The sequence below is a fragment of the Poromitra crassiceps genome (genome assembly GCF_964638095.1).
Source record: "Poromitra crassiceps genome assembly, chromosome: 4".
In the NCBI taxonomy this organism is placed as follows: domain Eukaryota; kingdom Metazoa; phylum Chordata; class Actinopteri; order Beryciformes; family Melamphaidae; genus Poromitra; species Poromitra crassiceps.
Genome location: NC_139626.1, coordinates 36827864 through 36840733, shown reverse-complemented (window position 1 = coordinate 36840733; position 12870 = coordinate 36827864). Strand labels below are relative to the sequence as shown.

The window sequence follows — 12870 nt, the reverse complement described above, 5'->3', positions numbered from 1 at the left end:
AGAACTCTGACCAGACAGATCAACATTAGTCAGCTCTCGAGGGCATCTAGCAGTGGAAAGAAATGATAATAGCCACATTCCCCACAGAGTTCAAGAGGTGTACGGTGTCACGGTTTATCACTCGAGTCCAAATCGCTTCTGACATTTCTCTGCGGGCTTTTGCAGTTGCATTTGTTTCCCCATCGCTAAATGATGTGGCTCAGCTGCAAACTCCATTAAGACAGATTGAAATTAGGTTTCACAGCTGAGGAACAATACGGAGCACAAATTTAATCAACATTGAGCCGACAGCCTGTTGCTCTTTGCTAGTGGATGTTAATTTGTTTTTTAACTTAGCCAAAAGCTGATCATGTTTAACTGATTGGCTAACTTGCAATGGCAGTTAACTACAGTTAGGAAACGCTGGATAGCTATAGTGGCAGTATGATATAAGAATGTAGTGAATTGATATTCCATACAGGAGAAATAAAATATATTTAAGCAAAATAAAGCTAGTTAGTATAGTGAGCAGTTAGCATGTGCTCTGTCTAATGAAGCTCACCTTGGATGACGTGAGAATTGTCCTTCAGGAAAAAGTTGTACAGGTATTTGGGGATGAAGGCAGACATGCAGGCATACGCCAATGCTGTGAAGAATATGGCATAAGACACAAAGAAACAAAGGAAGAGTATGTTAGCAGTGATACTATAGTTAGCATGGCATTTCAGAATTCACTCTCAGATGTAAACACATTACCTTCATTGTAAAGAGTATGTAAGCAGTAATACTATAGTTAGCATGGCATTTCAGAATTCACTCTCAGATGTAAACACATTACCTTCATTGTAAAGAGTATGTAAGCAGGAATACTATAGTTAGCATGGCATTTCAGAATTCACTCTCAGATGTAAACACATTACCTTCATTGTAAAGAGTATGTAAGCAGTAATACTATAGTTAGCATGGCATTTCAGAATTCACTCTCAGATGTAAACACATTACCTTCATTGTAAAGAGTATGTAAGCAGGAATACTATAGTTAGCATGGCATTTCAGAATTCACTCTCAGATGTAAACACATTACCTTCATTGTTGAAATTCAAGTAAAGGAATGGGGCACAAAGTGAATCCAAACCTGAAAGGAATAAGTCAAAGCAGTCAATAATACACTGAATTTACTATAGGGTTACATTTGATCTCCATACGAGGGTGAGAATTTACATCGTATGACATGACCGCCATCTAGTGTCCAGTAATGTATAGTACAACATCCTAACGAGTAGAGAGAGAGAGAGAGAGACAGAGAGAGAGAGAGAGAGACTCACCCTGCCAATAGACCAAGTCAGGATGGGAGACCACCCAGGCTTTCAGTACACGTCTGAACTTGATGTGGCCCTGAGGAGACGACAGCAGCTCATCATACTGATGGCAGCGCGGGATGTCCACCTCAATCTGGAAACATGCAATGAGCAAAAAGCTATGAACTGACTTCATGCACTACCATTTATTTATTTGCACATATTTATATGAATAAATAAATACGGTATATAAATTTATTTAAATACACACACAAGTATACCCTACCCCACAAGTATACCCTACACCAGTGGTACGCAACCTTGCCCTACTCAGGAGCCACATTAACGGAAAAAAATTCTTTGCAAGAGCCACAATCCAAAAAAATTCCCTTTCCTCCCTTTATTGTTTTCAAGATTTATTTTTTATTTTTTTTATTTTAAGTAGGACTAAAAAGAGCCACAACTACCCATAAAGGAGCCACATGTGGCTCTAGAGCCTCGGGTTGAGTATCACTGCCCTACACGGTGCAGGGAGAGAGACAGGTGTGTGTATACATTTATACAGAAAGGTGCAGACTTGAATGACTTGATGTCATGTATGGGAAGTATTTTGAGTTTTTTTTAAGAGTAGCTGATGGTTCATATCTGTTAAGACAATGTAGCCAACCAATGTACTTGCCCATACGATATTTTCATAAAAGAGGTATGGGTAAATCTAAATCATACTGTAGTAAACCAGTATACTAATTGACTTCATTATTTTATTACAGATAATATGAATGTGGTTTTTCCAATTCAAGTTTTCATCAATCAGAATTCAGAGGAATTTAGTAGATGAGACCTACAGGAGTTCATTTCCATCGACTATGATTTTGGCTCTGTTTGTATTGTTTTGTTATGTATGGAAATTGAAAATTGCCATTCTTGGTTCAATAAAAACATCTTTAAAAAAAAAGGAGTGTGATTAGGTACCTGTCTGTCCGTAGGTATAGGAGTGTGATTAGGTACCTGTCTGTCTGTAGGTATAGGAGTGTGATTAGGTACCTGTCTGTCTGTAGGTATAGGAGTGTGATTAGGTACCTGTCTGTCCGTAGGTATAGGAGTGTGATTAGGTACCTGTCTGTCCGTAGGTATAGGAGTGTGATTAGGTACCTGTCTGTCCGTAGGTATAGGAGTGTGATTAGGTACCTGTCTGTCCGTAGGTATAGTGGTGTGATTAGGTACCTGTCTGTCCGTAGGTATAGGAGTGTGATTAGGTACCTGTCTGTCTGTAGGTATAGGAGTGTGATTAGGTACCTGTCTGTCTGTAGGTATAGGAGTGTGATTAGGTACCTGTCTGTCTGTAGGTATAGGAGTGTGATTAGATACCTGTCTGTCTGTAGGTATAGGAGTGTGATTAGGTACCTGTCTGTCCGTAGGTATAGGAGTGTGATTAGGTACCTGTCTGTCCGTAGGTATAGGAGTGTGATTAGGTACCTGTCTGTCTGTAGGTATAGGAGTGTGATTAGGTACCTGTCTGTCCGTAGGTATAGGAGTGTGATTAGGTACCTGTCTGTCCGTAGGTATAGGAGTGTGATTAGGTACCTGTCTGTCCGTAGGTATAGTGGTGTGATTAGGTACCTGTCTGTCCGTAGGTATAGGAGTGTGATTAGGTACCTGTCTGTCTGTAGGTATAGGAGTGTGATTAGGTACCTGTCTGTCTGTAGGTATAGGAGTGTGATTAGGTACCTGTCTGTCTGTAGGTATAGGAGTGTGATTAGATACCTGTCTGTCTGTAGGTATAGGAGTGTGATTAGGTACCTGTCTGTCCGTAGGTATAGGAGTGTGATTAGGTACCTGTCTGTCTGTAGGTATAGGAGTGTGATTAGATACCTGTCTGTCTGTAGGTATAGGAGTGTGATTAGGTACCTGTCTGTCTGTAGGTATAGGAGTGTGATTAGGTACCTGTCTGTCTGTAGGTATAGGAGTGTGATTAGGTACCTGTCTGTCCGTAGGTATATGAGTGTGATTAGGTACCTGTCTGTCCGTAGGTATAGGAGTGTGATTAGATACCTGTCTGTCCGTAGGTATAGGAGTGTGATTAGGTACCTGTCTGTCCGTAGGTATAGGAGTGTGATTAGGTACCTGTCTGTCTGTAGGTATAGGAGTGTGATTAGGTACCTGTCTGTCCGTAGGTATAGGAGTGTGATTAGATACCTGTCTGTCCGTAGGTATAGGAGTGTGATTAGGTACCTGTCTGTCTGTAGGTATAGGAGTGTGATTAGGTACCTGTCTGTCTGTAGGTATAGGAGTGTGATTAGATACCTGTCTGTCCGTAGGTATAGGAGTGTGATTAGATACCTGTCTGTCCGTAGGTATAGGAGTGTGATTAGGTACCTGTCTGTCTGTAGGTATAGGAGTGTGATTAGATACCTGTCTGTCCGTAGGTATAGGAGTGTGATTAGGTACCTGTCTGTCCGTAGGTATAGGAGTGTGATTAGGTACCTGTCTGTCTGTAGGTATAGGAGTGTGATTAGGTACCTGTCTGTCCGTAGGTATAGGAGTGTGATTAGATACCTGTCTGTCCGTAGGTATAGGAGTGTGATTAGGTACCTGTCTGTCTGTAGGTATAGGAGTGTGATTAGGTACCTGTCTGTCTGTAGGTATAGGAGTGTGATTAGGTACCTGTCTGTCCGTAGGTATAGGAGTGTGATTAGGTACCTGTCTGTCCGTAGGTATAGGAGTGTGATTAGATACCTGTCTGTCCGTAGGTATAGGAGTGTGATTAGGTACCTGTCTGTCCGTAGGTATAGGAGTGTGATTAGGTACCTGTCTGTCTGTAGGTATAGGAGTGTGATTAGGTACCTGTCTGTCCGTAGGTATAGGAGTGTGATTAGGTACCTGTCTGTCCGTAGGTATAGGAGTGTGATTAGATACCTGTCTGTCCGTAGGTATAGGAGTGTGATTAGGTACCTGTCTGTCCGTAGGTATAGGAGTGTGATTAGGTACCTGTCTGTCCGTAGGTATAGGAGTGTGATTAGATACCTGTCTGTCCGTAGGTATAGGAGTGTGATTAGGTACCTGTCTGTCTGTAGGTATAGGAGTGTGATTAGATACCTGTCTGTCCGTAGGTATAGGAGTGTGATTAGGTACCTGTCTGTGCGTAGGTATAGGAGTGTGATTAGATACCTGTCTGTCTGTAGGTATAGGAGTGTGATTAGATACCTGTCTGTCTGTAGGTATAGGAGTGTGATTAGATACCTGTCTGTCTGTAGGTATAGGAGTGTGATTAGATACCTGTCTGTCTGTAGGTATAGGAGTGTGATTAGATACCTGTCTGTCTGTAGGTATAGGAGTGTGATTAGGTACCTGTCTGTCCGTAGGTATAGGAGTGTGATTAGGTACCTGTCTGTCCGTAGGTATAGGAGTGTCCTTGTCTATGCTGTCGTACTTGGCTTGAATGTCTCCCTAGGCAAAAAGAAGAGATAATGTTCACATAAGCGACAAAAAAAAGAAGTAGCAAAAACAGCACCTTTGCTCAACATGTGAGTCCCAGTTTGTCTCCTACCTACCTCAACACCGAGCAGTGCAGCCCAGGCCAGGCCACGGATGAGAGGGGGGATGTCCACTCTGGCCTCTTTCCACACCAGGGTCTTCTTGTAAGGATAGGCCTGAGGACCAAAAGTCAAACAGCGTACAGTAGTCTGTCGTCCACGTCTAATACAGCTATAACTGCTATAACTCATTCAAATAGTGCTCTGGAAAACATTACGAGACCACCCCGTATTTTTTGAAAAATCGGAATATTTCTATGGCAGTGGTTCCCAAACGTCTCTCCGAGACACTCCAGCTATTCCCACTTGTTTGAATTTGTGCGCCAGAAGTGGGGAAGAGTCGGCCAGAAAGAATGTGGGAGACTGGCGGAGAGCATGCCAAGACGAATGAAAGCTGGGATAAAGCATGGGGGTTACTCCAAAAATATTGACTGGTGAACCATTCCTAATTGAAGACATTGTTATTTTTAGGGTTTGCTTACAGATAATATACTTACTTAGTTTGCATTATTCAATGTATAATGAGATTGTGTATTTTTTTTTGCTATTTTTACTCTTGCCAGAAAATGTAATAACTGGTGAACTGTTTTTTTGAAATTACAATCAAATGTGGCCAATAGTTCATAAAAGAATATGTTAAGTTAAAACATTTACGCAAACCCATAAACTGTCAGACTAATTTTTTCCAGAGCTGTAATTACTCAAGTTACTGTAGTCAAGGGACACCGACAGAGAAGTTCTTGAACCTGCCAGGACAGAGGAGAGCATGGTCATGTCTGCTTGTGCTCTGAGAATGACTATCCTTTTGTGTGTGTGTGTGTGTGTGTGTGTGTGTGTGTGTGTGTGTGTGTGTGTTCATTTGGATGGAGCCCAGACCTTGAGGAGCCTGTCAAAGAGGATGATGCGGATGAGTTGGTACTCTGTGTCCCTCTCGCGGATGATGAGTGGCAGTGTGACGGTGGCCGACAGCTCGTTGCTGCTGTTGGACTGGGGCAGACTCGACTGTCTGGGTGGAAGGAGAGGCAGAGAGAAGACGACTTTACTCAAATAAATGGCGAGGCGACGTGAAAAATAGCGACAGGAGGAGGAAAGGAGTGGGCGTAAGACAGAAAGATTCCTTACTCGTCCTCCAGCAGAGGGTAATAGGCCTCTCCTGCCACATCCTTCAGCCTCTGAAAAGGCAGAGAGCAGTTATTTTCATAAATTAACACACAGGTAGGCTTGGGAGATATCCCAAATTTTAATATCGCGATATAGTCCCGCCCAAATATTGCGATACACAATACTCTTGTCCTTTTTGTTGTTCCTTTTTTTTTTTTTTTTATGTTTCAGGTACATACTGTACATTACATATTATAATTAGTAGTAGGAATAGTATGAATAAATAAACAGAGGTTGAAATGCTGTTCACCACTTCCTTTCTTTACCTCTCCCTTTGCAGCAACAAATACAACACTCTTAACAGTACCAATAATGTACAGTAAGCAGTGAGATGAGGGTCGGCAGCCAAACTGTCAATTCTTTTTTTTGACATTTTACAGAAATAAATAAATAAATGAATAAATAAATACATAAATACATAAATAAATAGTATAATCTCGATATTCAGCAGATTTTGCGATGTTTGGCAAATACAGTATTGTGATATTCCATATAATCAAATACAGTATTGTGATGATATTCCATATAATCAAAAACCAGCCTAAGCCTATACACAGGCATATGAAGAAAAGAATACAGGCAAAATGTTGTGCATGACTGTTTGTCTCCTGTCTTACATTTCTGAGCTGGCAGACAGACAGTGTCACTGTGGTGTCATCCAGCAAGAAACTCCGATCCCGACCCTGACCAAACGACTCCCCATCCTCCAGGAGAAAACTAGAAAAGAGATATTAGAATATTATCTAGTTCTCCCCCACCAAGGGGGGCTATGGATCATTCTCTATCTGTTAGTGTTTGTTTATTCATGGTGCTAGGGGGCGCAACTGACAATGAATGACCCAAGGGTGGAACTACATCACTGGTGGGCACAAAATGTTGACTATTTGTTTGTTGTTTTAGTTTTATTAGTAGGTTTTTTCATATTTCTCTCCCATTTTCTCCCCAATTATACTTGGCCAATTCCCCCTGCTGTCCAGCCATTGCTCCACCCCCTCTGCCGATCTGGGAAGAGCTGTAGACCAGCACATGCTTCCTCCAATACATGTCTTTTCACCTGACGGCGAGGAAATTCACTGGCAGGACGTAGTACGTGGGAGTATCACACTATTCCACCCAGTTCCCCTCCCCCCAAACAGGCACCGTGACCGACCAGAGGAGGCGCCAGTCCAGCGACCGGCACTCATACCCCACCGGCTTTCCACCCGCAGACACGGCCAATTGTGTCTGTAGGAACGTAGCCGGAGGTACCGCTACCGGGAATTGAACCGGGATATCCGTGGTGGTAGGCGAGTGCTTTCACCTCTACACTACCCAGGCCCCTATTTGCTTTTTTATAGTGCATGTGTGTGTATGTGTGTGTGTGTGTGTGTGTGTGTATGTGTGTGATGTACTTGGGCAGCGTGCAGACTGGAGGTTTGGACTGGATGATCTCCTTGTTGGTCAGCTCCTTCTCCAGGTCTCCGCCTGCCAGACACCACAGATGGTAAACCTCGTCTATGGCTCGCTCCGACAGGTAGTCTTCATCGTCATCTACCAGCACACACACACACACACACACACACACACACACACAGTCACATAATGAAATTCACCTGGCTTAAGACAGTTAAACAAATGTTGTAGATGTGAACAACCTCTCTTCCAAAGCTAGAAAGCACAGAAGAGCGCGTCTAATTGGTGCTGTCATCAAGATGCACAAGAGCGGTTTCATTACAAATGAAGAGGAGGGAAGATTGTGTGAGTGTGTGTGTGTGTGTGCGCGTGTGCGTGTGCGTGTGCGTGTGTGTGTGTATGTATCTGTGTGTGTCACTTCAATCCATTAATAATCTCCCTGAAGTGGAAAATTTACCTGGATCCACAGAAGATTTCCCTGGGGTCTCTATTCTATTTATTCCTATTTATTCTCGAGTGGGCTTGACATATCTTTCACAGATTTGAGGTCGGGACAAGCTATAATATCTGTCATTTCTGGCAGGGGGAGATAGTAGCAAATGTACTGTACACTAATACAAATACAGCCACAGCCAACCAGATCTAATAGGGTGTGAAATTCAGAGTCATTATTTTTCAGTGCAGGTGTCTGGTTTCTCTATGCAGCAAAAAGAAAAAGAGGCACACAACGCAGGATGCATGTACCTTCAAGCTAATGGAAAGATGACCCACTGGATTAGAGGCAACAAATGTCACTGGTTGAAACTTCTTACATGTTACAACACAGTGCAACTGGAGTTGATAATTAGATCTCTGGAAACAATCGGTATTGATGTGGGCATGCTAAATTGAAGTTCATTTCAGCTTCTTAGTGCAGCATTAAGAATTTCTATTTCTGAAGTCTCGTCAAGTTTGAGTGTGTGTGTGTGTGTGTGTGTGTGTGTGTGTGTGTGTAGACACTGTATTTGTGTGTAGATGTGGCAGACCTTTGCAAAGGTCACTGATGTCCTCTGGGAGATCCAGATGTGCACAGCGCAGCGAAGAGGAGAAGAGGCTAACTGGCTTCTGGAAGGGCGTGTAGAGGCAGGAGACGCCACTAAACACCGCGTCCCCCAGCAGCTCTGCAGGGGTCGGCCTGCAGGGAGACACAGATACTATGAAGACATATCACCGCCAAAATCTGTGAGCGTAAATGAGATTCACGCACGCGGATGTAGAGGAGCTGCGCGCGCAACTCAAACAGCTGCGCACGCGTATTATTTTTGCGAGCGCTTTCACGAGCATTTTGGCAGTGATAATGTATGCCTTCATATTGAGGATGGTCATGAATAGTCTGACTCACTGGAAGCAGGCTGCGGGGATAAGCTCTGCAGATATACTAGAAGTCTTCATACAGTACTTCTAGTATATCTGCGTGACCAAAGTGGCTGGGAAAGTAAATGCCAAATGTCCTCCAACAGAATATGATTTCCAGCAGAAACTGTATTTACCTTTTAGATGGAAGAAAGGTCAAGCATTTCTCTAATAATGTTAGAACATTATCAGGCAGCTCCTGTAAAGCACAAGGACAATGTTATTACACATGGGCTTTCAAAAATTCCACAGAAAAATGAAAAAGATCAAACAAATGTTTACACAGAACTACTACGCGAGGATTGTAAATTAAATCTGAATAAACACTAAAGAATAACAGCTGTTTGAACAACAAGTCTGTGCAATCCTAGCTTTTGGGACAATGTTGAATTTCTACTTATGATCATTTCCCGATATTGGTAAATGATGCAGAAAATGCCGATAAATAACAGACCTTTTAGCTTTTAGGGAAGCCAAACTACAGGGCCAAATGCAATCACATATGAATACGATCATAACATGAATATCATGATGCCAGGTCTACCTTGATGGCATCTAGGCAGCCATGCTCCTCCGCAAGGACAGTGACAATGTCATCCATGCAACCTGCGAATGACCAAATCACAGCATGAGCCTAACTGAAATAAAGAGCACAATGTTCAGCACTTAAGCTCATTATAACGTTTCCACTTACCCAAGGTTAGGATGAATTTCAGTCGCTCACTTATATCAATATTCTGCAGCAATCGTCTGCCCTGTATGCAAGAACAGGTTCAGGGCATTCAAATTTAAAGGTGGAAAGGAATCATTAAACACAAATTCAAGCTAAACCCCACCAGCCTCAAAGACATCCTTTCAAATGTAAAATATTTGTAAAAGGATTTCTTACAGCACACATTTCAAACAGCAGAACACCAAGAGACCAGACATCAGCCTTAGGCCCTGAGGGCAGAGGGGCCTCATCGTGGGATGGGTCGCTGGGGTGGAAGGAGCCTTGGGCGATCACCTCAGGAGCAAGGTATGATGGGTACCTGCGGTCACAATCACACAGCAGAGTGGCACATCATGTAGCCAGCCTCTATCAAACATTTAACAACAGAAATCTAATTTTGTAGTTTTCCATCCATCAGTAAACAAGCTTTACTGAGTTCCTGACATCTCCTCTCCATTTCAGTATGTCCCACGGGAGGAACTGATATATGACATTCAGCAGACTGCACATTCACTCTCTCTTACTGTTTGCATTGTGCACTTTTCGGTCATGAATTGATGTGTGTGCGGGGGCACAATGGTTCTTTTTGGCAATCGTGCGTAAGAGTTTGACAGATGTGTTTATTACACTCTCAAGCCAGATGTTTTATTAAAATGCATGATATGCGCATGCGGCACGCACACACATGCTTGCACACGCCACTGTCCCTCTTTTCAATCGGCAAAAGGATATTAGACAGGGAGACTTCGCAGAGCACAACGTTCCTTTGGATTAGGATAAAAGTCCCGCGATCTGTTACAGTACTTCAACCAGGAAGCTACTTTGATACCCCAAAACCTGGTTTCTATGAAACAGGATGGACCATTATGCATCAATCTTATTGTCAGACGCTTATTTTATCAAAGATTTGACTAACAGCAAACAGATACAAGTGAACCTTTGACCCAGCAGCAGCTGAAGAGTTCCAGAGGAGCATTGATGGACATTTCTCTGTGATGAATGAGGAGAAAATGACTTACCCAATGGGAAAATCCACATCAGCCCCATGATCAGTCATGTGATAGAGGCCAAACTTTGCCAGCTTGACATTCCCCTACAAAAAGAAAAAAGAGATACATAATATTCAATTTACATCTACATTCTTTCCTTTTTTTCTTCTTCGTTGGATAGACATTCAAAAGTAAAGACATAACGCAGCTCCACCTGCTAGTGAAAAGAGGCAGTACCTTGCAGTCCATGAGGACATTGTGTGCGCCGAGGGCTCTGTGCACCATACCATGCTTGTTCATGAAGTCTAGACCTTCAAGGACCTCATAGGCTACCTGCAGCACCTTCTCTGGGCTAACACACACACACACACACACACACAGAGGGAGAGGGAGAGAGAGAGCCACAGATGGACAGACAGACAGACAGACAGACAGACAGACAGACAGACAGACAGACAGACAGACAGAGAGAGAGGGGGAGAGAGGGAGAGAGCATTACTCACGAACCCTGGGAGTGAAGTTGCAAATGCATCAGAGTAAACATAATATATAGGTTTTCCAACATAAAATATTTTGAAGTATAAGCTAAATAATACATAATGTAAGTATAGAAAACTCCAAGAGTGTTGTGTTATTATGCAAGTCAGCCAGCAGATGGCAAGGTTAATGCATAGTTTTTCCCACTATCAACAATACAACGTTTGCACAATAACTTCAGTTAAAAAAGACAAGGGAGTCAAAACTCTTCTAAATTTTCTACTATGATAATCTCACCTGGCTGTTTTTCCCTGTTTCTGGAAATCACCTAAACCACTCTCATAATGTTCAGCAACAACAACCAGCCGTTCTGTAGAGTGGGAAGAGGAGATCACAGATAAGAATGTGAAAATGAGGTTGCAAAAATGTATTGTATAGTATTATGTATTATATTGGTACATGAGCTCATTGATATAAACAAATGCTTTATTTGCTCAGTTTGAAGTTTGCCAGTAAATAGCCAGCTCACATAGCTTAGATGTTTACTATTTAGCAGTTAATATTTAACGGCAAAGATTTGAAGACTTATATAATCTATTTATAATGAGCTTCATTTCAACACACATTAAGAATGCTATATAAAACACAGCAATGATGCAGTCCAGACCATGAACTAATAAAACAACAGGGTGAAAGTTGAAACAGGATGAAACAAGACAGCTGTCACCATCTGAGGGAGTTGAAAAGTAGTGATGTATATGGAGAAGAGAAAAGTGCGTTGGCTAAAATCACTCACTTGTTGTATAAAACATTGTCATCCCCTAAAATGTTGAGGGATTCCTCAAATAAAAGGCAAAAGCCAGGCAAGTTCTCTGACAAGCTTATCGAGAAAATGCATATATATACATTATGAGACATTATGAGACTTGAGGACACACAGTGACACTGGACCCCGTTATGAGAGCTAGACAGAGAGCCGTACCGTGTTTCCCTCTGGAGATGTCCACATACTGGCAAAGTCTGGGGTGAGTGATGGTCTTGAGGATCTGGAAGCGTCCCAGGATTTTGATGGAGTTGGGGGTGAGGGGGAGGCCGTTGCTCCCACAGACGTCATGGGGGAGAGCTGAGGCGAAGAAGGTGAAAGCCCCCAGCTGGGCGTCTCTGAGGGGCCGCATCCTGCCTCTCTGGCTCACAGCACTGCTCTTGCCTGGACAACACAGTGAGCAATGTAATATGAATCTGAAGTAAACAAATTTTCTGATAATGTGTTTTCAATTACTGTGTGTGTGTGTGTGTGTGTGTGTGTGTGTGTGTGTGTGTGTGTGTGTGTGTGTGTGTGTGTGTGTGTGTGTGTGGTACTGTTGGAATAATAAATCATACAATTTATTATTCCAAGCTATTTCCAATTCTGAAAACAAACAAGCTGTTCAATGTTTACGAAGGGATACAAAAATAAACAAAAAAATCGACTGCTTAAAAGCGTTGCCATCTGCCACAGTGTAACATAGGCTGCAATCTATATTAGAGCAGGTAATAGCAATTTAGTCTTTGTAATACGAATTGAAAACACAAATATAATTTATACCCCGGACCGTAACGAAAGGTACCACATATATATACACATTACTGTTGCTTTGAAAGAGGAAGTTGAGTAGGGGCATGGCGTTGGGAAACAGAATGATACAGTTGTGAATCTGCAGTGCATCATTTGAAAGAACCTGTATTTGCAAACTGACGAGGAAACCATGTAATGCTGCCTGTATGCACTAACTTCAGAAAAAGTACTCACGCTTAGTGGAAATAGTAGGCTATATGCTCATGTCGACAGGCTGAACTTGACGTTATTATGATATTATTTTCAAAATGAACGCTATTGCAGCCTGGGATGTGCTCGGCTCGGAGTCGGAACAGCTGACTGAACGTGACCAATGACGCTG

General features: G+C 42.5%; 1 protein-coding gene across 1 annotated transcript in view; it reads right to left on the bottom strand.

Annotated features, from left to right (window-relative positions):
- Positions 1–12823, bottom strand: part of tbck (TBC1 domain containing kinase) — an 88310-nt gene extending 75487 nt beyond the window's left edge. The window contains exons 1-19 of the mRNA XM_083634554.1: positions 12723–12823; positions 11916–12140; positions 11231–11303; positions 10694–10808; positions 10487–10560; positions 9645–9786; positions 9450–9510; positions 9300–9361; positions 8893–8954; positions 8389–8537; positions 7363–7501; positions 6589–6688; positions 5933–5982; positions 5687–5816; positions 4829–4927; positions 4662–4724; positions 1305–1431; positions 1064–1114; positions 542–625 (exon numbers count right to left, since the gene is read on the bottom strand). Of these exons, the coding sequence (XP_083490680.1) occupies positions 542–625; positions 1064–1114; positions 1305–1431; positions 4662–4724; positions 4829–4927; positions 5687–5816; positions 5933–5982; positions 6589–6688; positions 7363–7501; positions 8389–8537; positions 8893–8954; positions 9300–9361; positions 9450–9510; positions 9645–9786; positions 10487–10560; positions 10694–10808; positions 11231–11303; positions 11916–12108 (1774 nt within the window). The 5' untranslated portion in view covers positions 12109–12140; positions 12723–12823. The remainder of the gene's footprint in view (positions 1–541; positions 626–1063; positions 1115–1304; positions 1432–4661; positions 4725–4828; positions 4928–5686; positions 5817–5932; positions 5983–6588; positions 6689–7362; positions 7502–8388; positions 8538–8892; positions 8955–9299; positions 9362–9449; positions 9511–9644; positions 9787–10486; positions 10561–10693; positions 10809–11230; positions 11304–11915; positions 12141–12722) is intronic.
- Between the last annotated feature and the right edge of the window lie 47 nt (positions 12824–12870).